Here is a 19,226-nt window from a genome sequence, read left to right as displayed (position 1 = left end):
TATGACCACTTCACACTTCATTTGAAACTGATGACCATATGGTAGTCCTCACTTATCAAAGGTTTTGCTTTTAACTGCTCATGGCCAAATATGACATAAAGATACTATGTGGAAAATTGCATAAATAAAGTGTTATTGCATCTTACAGTGTTCAACAATTTGAATAGGATGGTACAGAATGTCCAGTCTGGCTTATGAAAGGTGTGACTTATCCCCTTGTCCAGAGTATAGATGCTATTTTATCCTACCTGACCTGTAATCTCTTAGTAGACAACATAAGTTATCAGATTTGTGTTACATTATTGAAATGTCTGTGCTCAAATAATCATTATTTACTTAATAATGACCCCAAAGCACAAGAGGAATCAATCTGGTTATCCACACATGCCAACGGGAAGTCAGAAGGTATTTCCTCTAAGTGGGTTAGTGTTATGATACTTAGACAGAGATGACACTTTCAAATTGTTATTACAATTTGTGGTATATTGTTAGTTATAGTTGTTTCCTGTATTTATTTATAAATTAAGCTTTAATATAGGTGAATATGATAAAACTGAGCCCTAGGGTAGTGCAAATGACCAAATATGCCAAGTACTGCTGACAGATGGAGTACAGTGAGGGTTGGGGATAATACTGGAAGTCTCCGGTGTAGACTGTGTGGGTGTCATGCCATTCAGGCATGTTAAAATGGATGGATTTCTTCAGCAAGAACACTGGACAGAGAGGACCAAGATGGAGGAGGAACGCAAAGATTACAACTAAAAGACATTAGTAGTTTGGAAAGGGTAGCTCTTAATTTACCAGAGATAAAGGTGTTTCCTGCACCCATATTTTCACCAGCTCCTGTCATGACAGGGCTGTCCCTTATATAGTGCTGGGGATAGAATCCACAGTTTCGTGTATTCTAGGCAAGCTCCCTATACACTGAGCTACATCCCCAGCCCTGTGAACTTATCTTTGAGTGACGGCTGATCTGGGGTATTAACGTGATTGCATCTGAAATAAACTAAAAAGCTAAGCTACTGTGAACTCCTGTGAGGAATTTCCTTTTTCTTTTTCCAGGATATTATTATTATGTATACAATGCTCTGCCTGCATGCACACCTGTGTGCCAGAAGACAGCATCAGATCACATTATAGCACATTATAGATGGTTGTGAGCCACCTTGTGGTTGCTGGGAATTGAACTCAGGACCTCTGGAAGAGCACTCAGTGCTCTTAACCTCTGAGCCATCTCTCCAGTCCCAGTGAGGGTTTTTTTGTTTTTGTTTTTTTAAATCAGGTTTTTAGAAGCAAGAAGACTGGGTGGCATTTCCTTGTAGCTGTCCAGATAAAAGGACAAGAGGCAAGGAAATTGCTTTTTGGTTGCTTGCCCTCACTCACTGGCAACTTCATCTGTCCCGTTGCTGTGTCAGTCCTTTGCCAGTATTAGAACCAAACTTCTTTGGGATTCCAACATAGATTGAACCCCGCGGTTCTCCAGGAATCTTCCAGGCCTCCAGACCCAGATGGAGTCTGCTGAGACATGCAGCCTCTTGCATTGAGCAACTATAGGATTTCAGCCTTTCAGGCATGAGACAGCCATTGTTGGAGTACTTGGCCTGCATCCTGTAAGGCACCCTATTAAGTCATGTATACATACAGATGTGTACATAGACCCACATCTATCAGTTTTGTTCCTTTAATGACCCTTAATATACTTTCAGTAGGATAACAATTTTTTGGGTGTATGGAAAAGCAAAGAGCCCTTACCTTTTAGAGATGCAAACTGGACTAGCGATGAAATGATGCGAGCATATTACTGTTGGAGTTGGTGGTGAGTCACTGTCCCTTTGCTTTCAGGCCTGCAATTCTCCACATATTTAAAGAAACGGGGCAATTCTTTTTTTTGCAAAGCTGTTTTATCAGAACACTCTTATCTTACTTTTAACTTGCAACTTGCATTCTTAAGACTCCCATGAATTAGGACATTTGTTAACAATTCTTGTGGGAGGAAAAAAAAAAAAGGCCCAAATAGAAGTTTTCTTGCTGGGCCTGAGGGCACATTTCTGTAGTCCCAGCTCTCTTGAGGCTGGGAAGGGACATTTGAAGCCAGCCTGGGCTACACAGTGAAATTGCCCCCTTTCTCCATTTTTAGAAATTACATTGATCCCCCCCCCCACACTTTTTACTTTGTGGAAAAATTATGATAGACATCTTTGAATTCCTAAGTGAAAATAAAAATGAATGAAAGTGGGGAAATGGAGATGTAGGATCTTATTCTCATGTTCACATATATCTTCATATAAGTAAATATATAATGAAATATATCAGAGTACAACCACGGGTTTTAAAAAACACTTTCGATGATGATAGCACTGATGTAATTTTAAAATATATTGCTTATCTGTATTTTCTGACTTTTACATAAGGCAAGAGGATTTCTTGTTTAATTTTGAGTCTCATCTAAAAGAGGAGGGGGCAAGGAATGGAATTACTAGACAGTTCTTTCTTTCTCTGACAAAAAGTACGAAAAAGTACGCCCCTGATCTGACCTAAGAAAGCGGACGGAGATCTCCTTTTCCCGGGAGAAACAGGAGACGCGGAAGTGCGCGTGCGCGATACCTTTAGGGCGGGAGCTGGACTTGCTATAGGACAGCCTTGGTAGCCAATCAAAGGCCAGAGTCACAAGGCTTCTTCCTGAGAAGGCAACCGGAACTTGTGCTTCCGCTGCGCTGAGGAAAAGTCGCTACCGGAAAAGCTCGCGCTGAGGTGAGCCCGCGGCGGCGGTTGGCGACCACAGCCTTAATCTGCCTCTCCGCCTCCGCGGTTGCGTCTCTCCGGGCGTGGAGCGCGGAGGTCCGGCGCGGGGCAGCCTGGGAAGCCCGGGCTCGCCTTCCTCCCAGGTCCCTCAGCGGAGCCTCCCCCGGGCCTGAGGTGGCCGGCTGGCCGGAGGTACGGCGATTCCCGCGCCTGGGACAACGAGCGGAACTGGAGGTTGGGAGGCCCGAGTTCTCGTCCCCACGCCACCGGCTTTTAAACTCTCGAGGCTCTAGCTTGTGTTTTGCCCGGTCGCCATTGGTAAAAGGAGAATAGCCGCCTGGGAGCGTGGGGGCTGGGGGGGGGGGAAGGGAGGGAGAGCCCCGAGGGGACCCGACCCGGTTTCATCACTTCCCAGACCTTTGGAGGGATCCCAGTTATGGGGGACAGAGTGAACCAAGTCCCTGAGCCCCACCCCCCAACTTCCTCCCAAAAGACCCAAACACTAGAAAGTGTCAATTTGCTTAGTGTTACTGAGTTACGACCTCCAGCGGCGTTGAAAAGTTCGGTTTAAACCGGTGATGGGCGGTTTCTTTAATGCGTGCAGGCTGGTCCACGGGATGCTTTCGGAGACTTGGTGAAGTTATGGGGTTTGCACTTTGGCGCTTGAAAGAAAGGGAGGAAGGAACCTGGAATAAAAGTTCTCGCTGTACCGTTTGCCAGCATTTTGATCTAATGTCCCTAGTTCTGCACGTTGGGAATTGACGTCTCTAAAAGTCAAATTGGGAGTAGTTGTGCCGTTAATGAAGACGAAGAGAAGGTGTGAATTACCGGTGCAGATCACTTATTAGAGGCCTTTGGGAAACTGTGGGTTTTGTGTGGGCGTGGTGAAGGGAAGTGCAGATCCCCAACTTCCAAAGCCCCCAGTGAATGAAATTTAGGCCCAGGGTTGACAGTGTTGTGGCTGCCCGTATACGCCTTGAAATACTTAGTCCAAACGGTTGGACAGTCTGAAGAATTTGAAGCGGCTGTCCTCAGACTTAACTGGTACATAGCCCATAAGTTACTTGTCCCAGTCGATGACAGCGGTGCTATCTTGAAACACACAGATCAATGTGAAAAAGCACTCAGGAAACCCCTCGTTGGGTAATATACTTAAACTCAGATTGGAATAAGCAGAGGTTGCGATTTAGGTTTTGAATTTGTACAGAAAAGATGGGAAACTGCTAATGTGTTAATAAAACTGTACCGTACTATTAAGATAGGGCTTCCTTGAGAAATCTTGGCTCATACTAGAAGAATGAAGTTTAACAGCAGTAGTTTTTGTCAAGATGTTTTTAGAGTTTTAAGTGTTTGGTCTTGGGAACTAGTGTACAATGGAAAGCAAAGTGATGGTGCTATGAGATTGTTAGACATCTTATGTAGTTTGGCTATGGGAAAGAGTAGTAAAAAAGGCATATGACATTTGCATATAAATGTTTCTTCCCAGAGAAGGCTCCAGCAATGTGCCTACTACCCCCCCAAAAAAATCAAACATGAAGAGTAGTTTATCATGTACCATACAAAAGCGCCCCAAATATAGACCCCTTTTTCTGTTTTTATTTTTTATTTTTATTTTTTGGTTTTTTTGAGACAGGGTTTCTCTTGTGTAGCCTTGGCTATCCTGGACTCGCTTTGTAGACCAGGTTGGCGTCGAACTCACAGAGATCTTCCTGCCTCTTCCTCTCCAGTGCTGAGATTATAGGCGTGTGCTACCACAGGCTCCTTTTTCTGTTCTTAGTATATATATGTATATGTGTGTGTGTACATATATATATCATGAATATATATTTGTAGAATTTTATAAGCACACTGTGCTTTGATCATACCCACTCCTCCCTCCTTCTTTAATACTTGATCACCACCATATCCTCCCAACCTCATATACTTTTAAAATATTTAGTTTTTAAAGATGGACTTTTAGAGCCAAGCGTGGTGTCACATGCCTTTAATCCCAGGACTAGGGAGGCAGAGGCAGGTGATGTGAGTTCAAGGCCACCCTGGTCTACAAAGCCAAGGATACACTGTCTCAAGAAACCAAAACAAAACCCCCAAAACCAAAAAAACAAACTCTTTAATGGGTGAGAAGGACTTGAAGAGATTCAAAGATTCAAAATAATTTTAGGATTTCAAAGTGACCCTCTCTCATGTTCTTGGAATTTCCTTCATAGATGAAGTTTGCATACCCAACCCTTGTGTATATTTAAATACTAAAGATTGTTTCATGGCTCTACTGCTGTTATCTTTACTGCAATGAAAATGATGACTGCAACATTTTTAAGTCTGACTCAGTTAAACAACAAACTATCTGATGAAAGCCTGCAGTGTTTTGGGTGAAAAGTCAAGAGCTGGGACACACTGGCCATAGGACCAGAGTATGTGTTAAGAGGGCATGGTACTAGGGGAGTCAAACTTAGTAGGTTTAAATGGGGAAAAGCCCAACATATTTCCATGTAAGGTAAAAAAGAGCTTGCCATTGTCCACTATCAGTTACAGGATTTGCTTTCATGTTTGAAACCTATCATAACTCTGGTGGACATAGGGCAGACATTTTTGGAAGACAGTCTTGGGTGTGCAGCTTTCTGCACCTTCCCTGTTCTATCCCCTGAGCCTAACAAGGAGTTCTTTTTTTGTCAGTTCTTCATGAAGCCACAGCTTTGCTTTATTTTTCTCTTTGCTTCTTTCTCCTCTGCCAGGGTCACCTGCCCCTCTAGGGTGAAATAAGCACACCTGTTCTCTTGACTGGCCAACAAGTTCTCAATTTTCAAGGCATAACTCCCATCGGGAAGCTGGTCTGAACCAATAGTGAACTTCTGAACATCGTATTTGGTTTTGACCAGGTTGCCCTGGTCATAGGTTAGTAATTTTTTTCCTTTTCAGTGAAGCTTTGTGAACAGTAATGAATGTCACAAGAACCTCTTCCTCTTAACCAACTCCCCCTTTTCCATATACTTTACTCAGGTCTGACTCTTAGAAATAGGCAGGTGCTGGGGGTGTTCTATGCTCCCCCCCCACCTTTACTGTAATTGGGGTGCCTGCCTTCTGTAGAAATGTGGCCTCTCTGGATGTCTCTGCCACACAGGTGCCCCACCTACCCACCCTTGGAGTGGCAACAGCAATAGGAGCTCCTAGGCCCAAAGCAAAAACAAGACCCAGAATGTCAGTCTGAAGGCTTTCCTTTTGGCCTCAGCAGACACCCAGCTGGTGTGGGCTGCTCCAGTTGCCTCAGATTTTCTGGAGAGATGAAAAGGTGTAGCATTTGTTTTATTAACTACTGTGGAAAGAATCAAGGAGATAAAGGAAAATATATGGGTGTTAACAATGTAATATTTAATTAGAAAAGAATTGATAACCATTCTTTGTAGTTAATTTTAAAATCTAAGCTCATCTTGTCTTGGATGCTGACTGTCAGAAGAGGGAAGAACATATTCTGAAGTTGCTAATGGGAGCTGGGGCATTATGATTCTGTTCTGAATCTGTTCTGTTTCTTTAGGGTCTTGATTATCTACAATGGGTGAACCTCAGCAAGTGAGTGCACTTCCACCGCCTCCAATGCAGTACATCAAGGAATATACAGATGAAAATATTCAGGAAGGCTTAGCTCCCAAGCCTCCCCCTCCAATTAAAGACAGTTATATGATGTTTGGCAACCAGTTCCAGTGTGATGATCTTATCATTCGCCCTTTGGAAAGTCAAGGCATTGAACGGCTTCATCCTATGCAATTTGATCACAAGAAAGAACTGAGAAAACTCAATATGTCTATACTGATAAATTTTTTGGACCTTTTAGATATCTTGATAAGGAGCCCTGGGAGTATAAAACGAGAAGAAAAGCTAGAAGATCTTAAGCTTCTTTTTGTGCATGTGCATCATCTTATAAACGAGTACCGACCCCACCAAGCAAGAGAGACATTGAGAGTCATGATGGAGGTCCAGAAACGTCAACGTCTTGAAACAGCCGAGAGGTTTCAGAAACACCTGGAACGAGTAATTGAAATGATTCAAAATTGCTTGGCTTCTTTGCCTGATGATTTGCCCCATTCAGAAGCAGGGATGAGAGTAAAAAATGAGCCAATGGATACTGATGATAACAGCAATTGTACTGGACAGAATGAACAACAAAGAGAAAATTCAGGTCACAAGAGGGACCAAATTATAGAAAAAGATGCTGCCTTATGTGTTCTAATTGATGAAATGAATGAAAGACCATGAAGATTATTTCTTTCTTTTCTTTTAGTAAGTAGCATCATGTATTAGTTTATTTTTCTCAGACAGTCTTAAGAGGTATACTAAAGATATAAAGAGACTTTTTTATTTTTATTTTTTCTTTAATATTTAACCTGTACACACACACACAGACACATCATCATCATCATCATCATCATCATCATCATCATCATCATCATCTATACCGTGAAAGAGAGTGAGGATTATTGTTGCAGGGAAGTTGGATCTTAGACCAGTTGGGATAAGATGGAGAAGCTCACTAAGGCAATCATCGTCATCATTAACTTGTGGCTGGGTTGATGGTCCAGGTTGAGCAGCTGGTCTTCTTAAGTTGGGTGTTCTGCCCGCATCAGTCACTCCAAAGACGTCCTTGAGAGCCTCGTTGCTGAGACCGAGTGCTTTCCTTGGTGGCTTGCTAACCACTTCTTCAACCTCAAGATCTGTAAGATGTGACAGTCCATCCTTAGTGGCCTTGTAGTCCTTGAAAGACCCATCCAGCATATGCTTCCAAGAGTTTGCCAGTTTGCCCAGGTTTGGAAAGCTAACAGGATTCAGTTTCTCATGACCTCTTAGATTAAGAGCCTTGATGTAAGGGAATTTGTCATTGGTATGGTTATTTTTGCAAGCTCAACTCTGTTGCCTTAAATAGTTGGGTTTCTTGGGCTACTCCTGGCAACATTGATGCATCTGACAGTCTTGCATCAATGAAAGATCGGATGGTCATCTAAGTTGTTTTTTATGCATATGCAGAGACCATCTTAGTTTGAGTGATGAAGGCTGTCTCAGTCCCATTAAACTCCTTACTATTTCTAAGCTTCCTACTCAAGAACACAGTGTCAAGGTCTCTGATTAGCCAAGCAGCCATACCTGTTAGGTCAGTGTTGTTTGCAGTCTTAGTGTTTGCTGGTATTCACCCAGGGAAGATAGTGACATCCATAGGGTTAAAGCACTTTGTCACTTGCTGAGTTGCTGGCTTCTGTGGTTTATGTACAGCATCGTACATAACACCCATGACAATCTTGTGCATAGTGTTTGGCATAGTTGGAGTCTCTTTAGCCTCTGGGTTGATCCATGGGGCACACTTGTCATCATAGGTCATCTCCCAGTGCTGTCAAATCCAGGTAAAGGAAGAACCACAGACTCTGACTTCATAAAGGCCCAGAAAGACTGCAAGGAGGCAGCAGAGAGAGATATTCCTTCCATTCGTCTTGCTGTTAATGAATGTGCAGAGCTTGGTAATAACTGCCTCAACGACCTCATCAGGTGGTGGGATGACTAGGTCATCTTTCTTGAGTGTGCCAATGGGGCTTCTGATGGATGGGCCCTGAATCCTTGTGCATCCAAGCTCATCTGGGTGCTGAGCAGCCAAGCTTGAATTGATTGCAATGAGAGTGCACTGTCGGACTCAAATTGGTCTTGATGGGCATATGCCGTGAGCACTGTTGGTCAGGAGTCTGAGAGACTTTAATTGAAATGCTGTAGATGATAATTTAACAGTAAACATAGGCAAGCAAGTATATTTGAGTAAATTGCCATAAAAAAGCGGAATGTTTGCTATTGGATAGTCCTATTTTTGGAGTTGGAATAAAAACTTGAAATAATAGCGAACTGTCATTCTTGGGGGGAAAGTTATTTGTTTTTAAGACAAATAAAGGGCATTAAGGTGTACATGTGAAATTATAAAATGTTTAGACTTGTTCTAAAACAATACGGTAACTTAATTTTTTCTCCTTGTTATTCTCCATAGATTATTTATTAGGTGCCCCTCTTTGCCTTAGTCAAATAAGCCTTTTGTCACTAAGTTTATTTCTCCATTTGGTCATTAATACATCTATGTACTATTAATTCTCTCTCTCTCTCTCTCTCTCTCTCTCTCTCTCTCCCCCCCCCCCCTTTCTCTTTCTCTCTCTCATGCAATGCTTGCAGAGGCTATAAGAGTGTTCGAGCCCCTGGAGCTGTAGTTCTGGAGGTTGTGAGCCATGTATGTGGGTGCTGGGAACCTACCTGGTGCTCTACAAGAGCAGTACACACTCGACCGCTGAGTCATCTCGCCAGCCCCTACATTAGTCGGTTAAAGCTGATCTCAGCTCTTAAACCTGAAAACTTTTAATGGAAAAAGATTTGGTGGCAGAAACTGCTAAATGTTTACCAAACATTCTGGTTATCTTTTGAGATACATGGCTGAGATGTAGCTGGTCTACTGTGCCACATTTTCCCACACAGTGCCATACATGTTTGTGAGGCCATGTGGCTATATTCTACTTAGAATCGTAAAAGGTTAAGTTTGACTCCTTGTTTTGAGTGACTGTGAGGGATAGTTCTTGAATTAACTCTGTTTCTTTCTTAGCTAATTTACTTTTATGTGAGCATGAACATTTTTAGAGAACTGATTTTTTAAATTTCTGCACTTCTAATTCATCCTCTTCATCTAATTCATGCTTTTCAGCTGATGTCTTCAGAGGGCAGCTGTGTATTATTAAAGGCTGCCTGCCTGTCATTCTCTTAATGTAGGCTAGTGGCTTTCAAAATGTAGTAACTGGATCTGCAACATAACTTCTCTTGGGGCCTGTTTAGAAATGCAAAGTTTCTCATGCCACACCTGAACCAAAAACTCTTGAAATAGAATGAACAAGCATTTCGTGTGATTTTGGTATAAGCTCGAAATTAAAACCTACCCATAGTGTGTGTGTGATGTGTGCAGAAGTCAGAGGACAACTTCCGGAGTCCATTCTCTCTCTCTACCATGAATTCCAAGAAAGCACCTTTACCAGCTCAGTAACCCTACTGACTCCACATTAGTATCTCAATGAGAGCGCTTCAGGATTTAAAATTAAACCCATCATCCCACCAGCCACATCCTCTCTAGTGTCAGGTTTTAAACCCCCAGTGTATAAACAGCTAATCCTCACCACTCCCTTTTAAAATTTTCTACTTGTTTATTTTTGACACTTTGAGACGATCTTCCTATGTAGCCCTGGTTGTCATGGAAGCACTATATAGACCGGGCTGGCCTCAAGCTTTTTAGTAATTGCTGCCTCAGCATGCTGAGTATTGCAGTTGCAGGCAGGTGCCACCACATTCAGCTTTGGGTTCTATTTTTCATTTGCAAATAATTAGATATATGTATGGAGCTTAATGTAATGTTTCCACACAAGTATACCCTCCCTGCTGAGTGTTTTGTCTTTTGCAAACCATTGACATTTAACATTAACAATTTAAGAACTGGCTTCATACTGTAATGTGATGATCCTACCAATAAGTGGCAGTCTTACTCAAGTTTAAGAGGCTGTAGCCACTTGACTAGAGGACTGCTGTGAAAAACCCAGAGCCACTGCTTATGAGTGTATCCTCACTGTCAGTCAGAACTGAATTAGGTTTTACATATCTGGTTGGGACCTGTTGAGTCAGAGATGGTTATTGAAACATACCCATAATGCAGCTGAGGGTAGTAGTGGCTAACACCTGGAATCTCAGCATTCTGGAGGGTGAAGTGGGTAAGAGGATTTCCAGGCTAATTTCCAGCTAAATGCTACCTTAAAAGACATCTCAAAAGCAAACAAAAACAAATCAACCCACACTCAAAAAGCCTTCCTAACAAAGCAAATTTGGGCTCTACTATTTCTCAGCTGTGTAGCCTTGGTTTGGTTTATTAGTATCCATGGATACTCATTTTCATTAACCCAGGTAGCCATCCCAGAGTGGAATTCTGTCAGTGGAAGACAACATCCGTCCTAATTCCTAATGAAAACCATTTGACCCCAAGCAATACACTCAGTCTTCGGGCAAACTAGTCATGTGTGCAGAAGCATCTGATCTGAAATGGCATATGGGTGCCCCAGGAGGTGGTTCTTCAGCCTGGGACCTGGAGCCACTACTTTTTGGTATAGAGGACTCCCCCCCCCCCCCCCAAAAAAAAAACCCACCACCACCAACAAAAAAAAACAAAACCAAAATCTAAAACAACAATGACAAAACCCACCCACAAATAATAGAAACAAAAAATATTTATATTATATAAATATAGGCAGTAAGTAACAAAACGTGAATAACTTTATCCTAATGCATTTGAAGATTGGGAGAAAATGGGCAAATTTTTAGGAAATCAGCACCGATAGGAAACCTGAATAGTTCTCCAAGCATTAAGAAAAATGAACTAGAAGTGGAGATCTCAGTGCTTCAAGTTCTAATAGCTTCTGTGGCAGATAAGCCTGATAAACATTGGCAATCTATAAAAGACCTTTGTGCTGTGTACATACACAAAGAATAAAGACTATCATTTTGAAATATCACAATGATGTTACAAAGTGAGTGAAAATGCTGAATTTCAGCAGGTGAGGTTGGAATAAAACCTGCAAAACTCAGCTCCAGAATTAAAGACTTAGCTCTAAAATAGCTATTACTTTTTTTTAATGAAACAAGTTATTTATATTTTTATTAAAAAAATTGAATGACAATTGGGAGAGATGACTCAGCAGGTCAGGGTGCTAACCACTAACCCTGACTACCTGAACTCAATACCTGAGTCCCTATGGTGGAGGGAGAGAAGAAACTCATGAAAGTTTCCCTCAGACTTTCACTTGTGGGGTCAGCTCAACGTGACCAAGAAGCCAGCTGGCCTTAGGATGCTTCAAGCCTCCATCTTTGCTCCTTCTCATATCAGCCATTTTTTTTTAAGCCAATCTAGGCAACTATCTTTTTAAACCTTTGAATAAGAGGAGAAATGCTAAAATAAAATACAAGATACACTAGTCACAAAAGAAATGCTCGGTTTATTCCATTACAATAAAATAAAATTGTTGAGGAACTGGAGAGATGCCTCAGTAGGTAGAGAAACTTTTTGCTTTTCTCAAGGACCCTAGTTTCCCAGCACCAACATGGTGGCTGTCAACCGTCAGTGACTTCACTTCTAGGGGTCTGATACCTCTGACTTCTACAGATAGCAGACATGCATAAAGTGTACATACATATGTGCAAGCAAACCAGTCATACACACACACACACACACACACACACACACACACAGGGGTTGGGGTGGGGGGAGAGGCACACACACAGATTGTGTTCACAAAACCCACCATACAGTGAAAATATTTGTAACATGAAATCAGTAGATTACTAACATCCAAAAAATAGAAATTATTTATATTAGTTATTATATAACACACAAACTCAACAGACCGTGTAAAGGACTTGAACAAGTAATTTCTCTAAAATTAAATTCAATTGGTGTATAAACCAAGAGGTGTTTAACTTGTTAGTAACTAAGGGGGCATGCAAGTTAAAGTCACATGACCGTGTTTTCACATCCTTACCAGTTTGAGAAAAGAAAAAAACATATAAAACAAAATCACAAAGAAAAGCCAATCCCAGCAATACCGTAACTCAAAAAAAAAATGTAGTTGTTTTTTCTTGAGACAGGGTATTTATTGCTTTGCACCCCAGCATGCTGTCAAATTGTGTTCCTCAGTCTCCCTGTTTGGATTACAGGTGTGCACTGTGCCACCCAGCAAAACATATTCTGTATGCTCTTGGCGAGAAATGTGGAAACTAATTGGACATTATCTAACAAGATTCAAGATATATATACACCCTCTGATCCGTCAACTCTCCTTTTGGAAAGACATTTAAGGACTCACGAATACCATCATTTATGTACGAGAATGTCCAGACTGGCACTGTGTGGAGCGGAAATGAAAATGGACTGTCTAAAATAGAAAGGACAGCAACACTTCAGAAGTCCACACCCATGTCCAGTGGTGTGTCTTAGTTACTTTTTGAACATCTTTCTCGTGTGTGTGTGTGTGTGTGTGTGTGTGTGTGTGTGTGTGTGTGTGTGTGTGTTTAAGTTTTTCGAGACAGGGTATCTAAAATATATAGCCCTCTCTGTCCTCGAATCATTCCGTAGACCAGACTGACCTCGAATTCACAGAGCTCCACCTGCCTCAGCCTCCCGAGTGCTGGGATTAAAGGCGTGCACCGTGTCTTTTTTTTTTTTAAATTCACTTTACAGCCTGGTTATAGCCCCGTTTGTCTCTCCTTCCAGTCCCACCCTCCCTTTCTCTCCCTCCCCACCTCCCCTATTCATCAGAAAAGGGGGAGTCCCCCTTCCCATTCACCCCAGCTGATCAAGTTGAATCAAGACTGAGTGTGTCCTCTTCTGTGGCCTGGCAAGTCTGTCCCGCCAGAGGGAAGTAATCAAAAAGCAGGCATCAGAGTCCGCATCAGAGTCAGCCCCACTCCCCTTACTAGAGGACCCACATGAAGCCTGAAATGCATGTTGGCTACATCTGTGTAGGAAGCCTAGGTCCAGTGCATGCACGGTCCTTGGTTGGTGCTTCAGTCTGAGCTGGCCTCTCTGGGCCCTGCTTGGTTAGCTCTGTTGGTCTTCTTGTAGAGCTCTTGTCACCTCCATATCCTTTTCTCCTTCCCCCCCCCCCCCCACTTTTCCACAAGACTTCCAGTGCACTGCCCAATGTTTAGCTGTGACTCTCAGCATCTGTTTCAAAGCGTTGCTGGGTGGAGCCTCTCAGAGGACAAGCCTAGCAGAGTATCTTTAACGGTGTCAGGGCTTGGCTCTCTCCCATGGGATAGGTCCTGGGTTGGGCCAGGCATTGGTTGGACATTCCCTCAATCCCTGCTCTATCTGCTCTGTCCTTATCCCTGCACATCTTGCAGCACCTTTCTTATCTTTTTTTTTTTTTCCTTCCCGAGACAGCACACCCGGCCACCTTTCTTATCTTAAACCCAGTACTTAAGACCTACTAAAATCTGTTAAACTCCCAACAGTGCTTAAGAACAAACAACTCCACTAACCCCTCCCTGCCCAAAAAAGCCCAGAAAGAATGGCCACATCTGCCTAGCCTAGATCTTGGTGTCAACAGACCTGGACTGCTCTAAACCTTGGTGAGAGAAGTATCTCTTTGCAGTGGACGGCACAGTCAAAATGGGTATAACAGGGTCAAAGAGCTGAAATTAAAAGGCTAAGTGTTCAGCTTTAAACAGGCCATCTGCATTAACAACTGCCCCTACCCAAGTATCAAGGAACATCTCAGAAGAAGGGACCGAAAGACCCTAAGAGTAAGAACGAGGAGAGGCATTGGGTGTTGTCTTCTGGACACAAGATGGCTGTAGCAATCATGAACTCAGAGCATCAGCCAGAATCCCAGCATGGATGGGGTAGACGTCTCCAGGTCCCACGCCTTACTGAGTAGCCCTTGGCAGCTGATCGCTGCTGAGAGGGAATGTGACTGCTAGTAAGTCTCCCATGCTCCAAGGATGGCCCACACCCATGTGGATGACATCGCTAACTGGGCTTAATGGGTTATCAAATGGAACAAAAGCCTAATGATGTTTCGTTTTAAGGGAGTCTCATTAAAGAAATGAGGGAATTAGAAGGTGGTGTGGGGAATAGAAAAGATCATATTTAATTGAATATGTGTATGAAATTCTCAAAGGTGGAGAAAAAAAAAAAGAATGGGAAATTTGAGATATAATCATTCCCAGAGAAACTTTTCAATAACAACCTATAAGGACATAAATAGCCAGAAAGGATTCTAGAGACACCTTGTCCAGTTAAATAAATGACAAAACATCACAGTTCACATAATTTCATTCATAAATCATTCAAAACTGAGAAGAGCTATATGCATAATTTTGAGATTCGTGCATTTGAAGTAGTGAAACTTTTAAAAGAGAGGGCTGGTGATTGGTACTGGTGGTGGAGTGACAGTGTAGAACGCTAAAAGCCCTGGATTTCGTCACTAGTACTGGCTTTGGTGGCACATATCTATAAGCCTTAGAGGGGTAGAGGAAAGAGAAATTCAAAGTCATCTTAGGGTACATAGGGAGTTTGTGGCCAACATGGGATATATTAGACTGCAAAAAAAAAAAAAAAAAAAAAAAAAAAAAAAGGAAAGAAAGAAAAGGAAAGAAATGAAAAAAGGAAAGAAAGATTATCACTACAAAGTTGCAAATCAAGATAGGATGTGCTGAAACCATACTGGAGGAGGTGGTCACTAGCAAGGCAGGAATTTGCCTTTGTAAAACGTGTCTAAAATACCTCTTTCAGTGCTGGGCCCTTGTGGAGGGGCAAATGTGTTGAAAACAACTAGACAAAAATGAAGGCAAGAGATGATAAAGTAATTCCATCTGAGTATAGTTAGTGGGTGTCGGGGCCGGGGGGGGGGGGGGGCTGTATCTTTTCTTGGCTTTATGTGTGTTCTTAATGTTCATAGTTGCCCAAGAGTGAAACTCGCTTTCTTGCAGTTAATCGGTAGGCTATACATGTGTTTGCATGTAGAGAGGGACATAGAAAATCATCTGAAGGAAGGCCCATTGTACTGCAAAAGGTTATTTTGTGGTGTGTGTAGGGGGACTAGAGCCATTGTTTTAGTTATCTTTATTGATGGTTTTCAGGAGTGTCTTATGTAAGACATGCTCACTCTGTGTGGGATGGGGGTTGGGGGCTGTGGAGTTAGCCTACTAGGTAAAGTGCTTGCTTTACAATCTTGATGACCCAAGTCTGATCCCCTGTACTCAAGGAAAAAGCCAGGCACAGGCATGGTGGTGCATGCTTGCCATCTTGGTCCTGTGGAAATGAAGACAGGAGGAACCTCGGTGAGTGACCGGTCACTCTTAGTGATCTCAGGCCAATGAGAGACCCTACCTCAAAAGACACTCTTTCTAAAGACGACAGCAGAGGTTCTCCACACTCAGGAAACACACCAGGTATGTGCAAATTCACTAGCACACACACGGGCATCCATCTCCATTTGAACATGGACACACATTAGCACAAGAGAAAAATTGAGGCACATTGATTGGTATTAAGCCCTTGTAAAGGGAAGTCACACGGCTAGCTGCCAGCTGGACATCAGAAGCGCTGTCTTAAATGTGCCTAGTTTACCCTTTCATCCTCAGTATCAAACCTCTGTTGCTGTGGGAGTGTCCATGTGATCCCTAACCTAATCTAAACATGAACGGTTTGTGGATTTAAGTGCGTACAGGAACCCCCGCTCTCAGTGGTCACTGAAACAGGCAGCCTAGACAATGGCCTTCCAGTAATCCCACTGGGTCACACCAGGTTTCCCTGTGTCCTCAACTGGGTGAAGTTCGCATGTTGTCAAGTGGCCCTCAGTTATTTATTATTGTGCAATTCAAACAATAGATAGTTCTAGTGTTTTCACTTGAAGCCTGGAGGCAATCTTTCGCAAGTCTGAGGTTTTCTGATACCTTTCTTAGGCTAAACAGAAACTCACACTTAATCTGTAGTATATCCATCCCTCAGATAACTATAGCCAGCAGGCGCCATCTGCCTCTTAACGTCTATGACCCAGAGTTCCTTTTCTTTCAGCTCTTCAAGACAGGGCTTCACTATATGCCTCGGGCTGGCCGCGAGTCCACAGTTTATGACACAATCTATAGTGAATTATAAAAAGGCTTAAGTATCTTAAACCAACTGAGAGACTCTTCAAAACGGCGCACTCTCATTGCACATAGTCACAGCGTCGTTGTGTACGGAGGGGTCATTTATGATTTCCTTTGCAAGTGAAGACAGACATGAAGTGCATGAGTTTCAAAGGAACAAACCTTTTCTTCTGAGACAGGTTTCATGTAGTTGAAGTTGGCCTTGAACTTGCTATGTACCAGAGGATGGCCATGAACTCTTGATTCTCCCCCTTCACTTTCTGAGTTGTGGGATTGCAATTTTCTGGTTGTAGGCCACCATTCGTGACTCACGTAATAGTAGGGATCAAGTAGGCAAGCATTCTATAACCCCTCTCCCCTCCCCCCCCCCCCCCGAGTGCTGAGATCACGAACTAACTCATTCGCTTTATTTCCATCCCGTGTAACCCATGTGTCTGCAGCAAAGGATGAGACTATATGACAGGAGATAAAGATTTTCAGACTCTAGTGCTAAAAGTGAGTGCTGTAGGCTGAGCACTTAGATACCTCTAGCTGTGCAGCAGCCAGGCACTTGTATTGTAATATCAAATATCAAGCAAGCTGTGAGGCTTTTTAAAAAAAAAAGCCAACCCATAGCTCACCAAACCTCTAGAGCTAAACTTCACTTGCAGGAACTATAACGGAAACAGGAACTAAAGAAAATGATACCACAGGAAGGCAGACAAGCCAGAGTGCAGAGCGTTCGTTCCACAGAACGGATCGACAGAAGCCGAGAGTGACCAGGGAGAGAAGAGAAGACGGCCATCCGTTTAAAGGAGACTTGAAGGTGTGACAATCGCCTGCATGTGCACACCTTGTCTGAGTCCGGATGGAAACTAATTAATTAAATAACATTTTAGAGATAGGAAAATGAGGCTTTGGTCTAACAGATGGGGGTAGAGAAAAGCATCCATAACTTTATGGATTTTGGGTCACAGTGGTGTCATGATTACACAGCAGGGCTTTCCTCTCTTGGAAGTAGAAGCACTTTGAAGTTTGAGGGAGTCACCTAACACATCTATGATGTATGTATATGTGACATATCATTAAGAAGAAAAGGGAAAGGCAGCTCAGTGGCTCAAAGTAGCTTCTGCGCAAACTTGACAATTGGAGTCTAATCCCTGGAACCTACAGGGAAGGAGATGACCGACTCCTGCAAGCGTCTTCCAACCTCTGTACATTCACATGGTTCTGATGTGCCCGCCCCCATCTCTATGTGAACCTCCCCCTCCCTCCTTACCTCTCTCCCCTTCTCTGTTTCTCTCTCTGTGTGTGTTGCCTCTCTCTGTATTTTTGCTATGTCCTTCTCTCCCTTATTTACTTAATAACAAAACTTTAAAAATGAAAAGAGGTATGAATATATTTTACCTTTGTTTTGTATGTTTCCAGAAACTTAAGGAAAGTAGAAATCTAGAGGATTGCTAGGCATTGTGGGGCGGGAACAAGGCTCCTAATTTAAGTTATATTACGTGTGTGTGTGTGTGTGTGTGTGTGTGTGTGTGTGTGTGTGTGTGTGTAGTCCTTTAACTTTTTATCCCTTTGAAGATGCAGCTGGTTTGGAGGCTGTTTGTTCTTCAATAGATAATGTATCTGAAAGACGATGAGGCTTTCAAGAGGTGAAGCCATGGGGAAATTGAGTTGGTCTCAGGGAGGACACCACCCTTAGAGTGACTAAAAGTAATTACTACAGAAACTTGAGTGAATTCTTGAGAGGAGGCTGTTGCACGGAGAGCAAGGCCGCCTCTTTTCCTGACTTTGGTTTACTGCTTTGCCAGTGATCTCTCTCCCAGAGCTGAGCCAACACTGACACTGTGACTCCCAGCCTCCAAGACTGTGCTAGATAAAACTCTTTTCTTTGTGTTACCTCATCTGTGTATCACTATAATAGAAAATGGATGAAGGCCTGGTACTGGCTGGTTTTGTGTGTCAACTTGACACAAGCTCATCAGAGAGAGAGAGAGAGAGAGAGAGAGAGAGAGAGAGAGAGAGAGAGAGAAGAGAGGGAGAGAGAGTCAATTGAGGAAATCCCTCCATGAGATCCAAGTCCAGCCCATTGGGGATGGTGGTCTCATGATGTCTGGGCTGGTTGTTCTAGGTTCTATAAAAACGCAGACTAAGCAAGCCATGTGAAGCAAGTCAGTAAGCTGCACCTGCTCTAGGGCCTCTGTATTAGCTCTCGCCTTCAGGATCCTGCCCTGTTTGAGTTCCTGTCCTGACTTCCTTCAGTATAAACAGCAATGTGGAAGTGTAAGCCAAATAAACCCTTTCCTCCCTGGCTTGCTTTCTGGCCATGGCATTTCATCCCAGCAACAGAAACACTAACAAGGACAGACCTGGGAGTTGGCTCAGTGGGCATAGGCAATCTACCACCAAGCCAAAAGCCTGAGTTTAATCCCTGGGACCCACATGGTGGAAAGAGAGAAGTGACTACAAGTTGTCCTCTGACATTTGTGTTGGCACTCTACCAAAAAATAAGTGACTTAAACCTGTCCTAGATAAACCTCTTTTCTTTATGTTACCTCTTCTGAATAAATTATAGTAGAATATGGACAAGGGCCTTGTGCTGGTTTTGTGTGCCAGTTTGACACAAGCCCATCCTCAGAGAGGAGCCTCCATTGAGGAAATGCTTCCATGAGACCCGGCGTAAAGTCTCAGTAATGACAGCAAAAGGAAACTGAGTTAACTAACACTTAAGTTTTTAAAAGAAATAAATAGCTCAATAAAGCACTGACTGTCTGCTTTAGGCTATACACATATGTGTGGGCAAAAAGCCCTCA

The 19,226-nt window shown here is 42.9% G+C and overlaps 1 protein-coding gene across 7 annotated transcripts; it reads left to right on the top strand.

Moving 5' to 3' along the window:
• Window positions 1-2,648: 2,648 nt before the first annotated feature.
• On the top strand, window positions 2,649-12,812 carry MED7 (mediator complex subunit 7). Of its 7 annotated transcripts, XM_084763965.1 has the most exons (4): window positions 2,683-2,934; window positions 5,475-5,634; window positions 6,272-7,014; window positions 12,493-12,812. In XM_084763965.1, the coding sequence occupies exon 3, from the start codon at window positions 6,289-6,291 to the stop codon at window positions 6,988-6,990; it is 702 nt and encodes a 233-aa protein (XP_084620091.1). In that variant the 5' UTR covers window positions 2,683-2,934; window positions 5,475-5,634; window positions 6,272-6,288; the 3' UTR covers window positions 6,991-7,014; window positions 12,493-12,812. The 7 variants fall into 7 exon arrangements, with proteins under 7 accessions (XP_084620092.1, XP_084620095.1, XP_084620094.1 ...); XM_084763966.1 differs by lacking the exon at window positions 12,493-12,812 and having other exon boundaries at window positions 2,649-2,751; window positions 6,272-8,608; XM_084763963.1 differs by lacking the exon at window positions 12,493-12,812 and having other exon boundaries at window positions 6,272-8,608.
• Window positions 12,813-19,226: the final 6,414 nt, after the last annotated feature.

This window comes from Acomys minous (genome assembly GCF_964271855.1).
Source record: "Acomys minous genome assembly, chromosome: 16".
Taxonomy (NCBI): domain Eukaryota; kingdom Metazoa; phylum Chordata; class Mammalia; order Rodentia; family Muridae; genus Acomys; species Acomys minous.
This window is presented reverse-complemented; position numbering and strand designations above follow the sequence as displayed.

What these genes read in the sequence shown, in the direction of transcription:
- MED7 (XM_084763965.1), top strand. Translation starts at nt 6,289, where the DNA reads ATGGGTGAACCTCAGCAAGTGAGTGCACTTCCACCGCCTCCAATGCAG.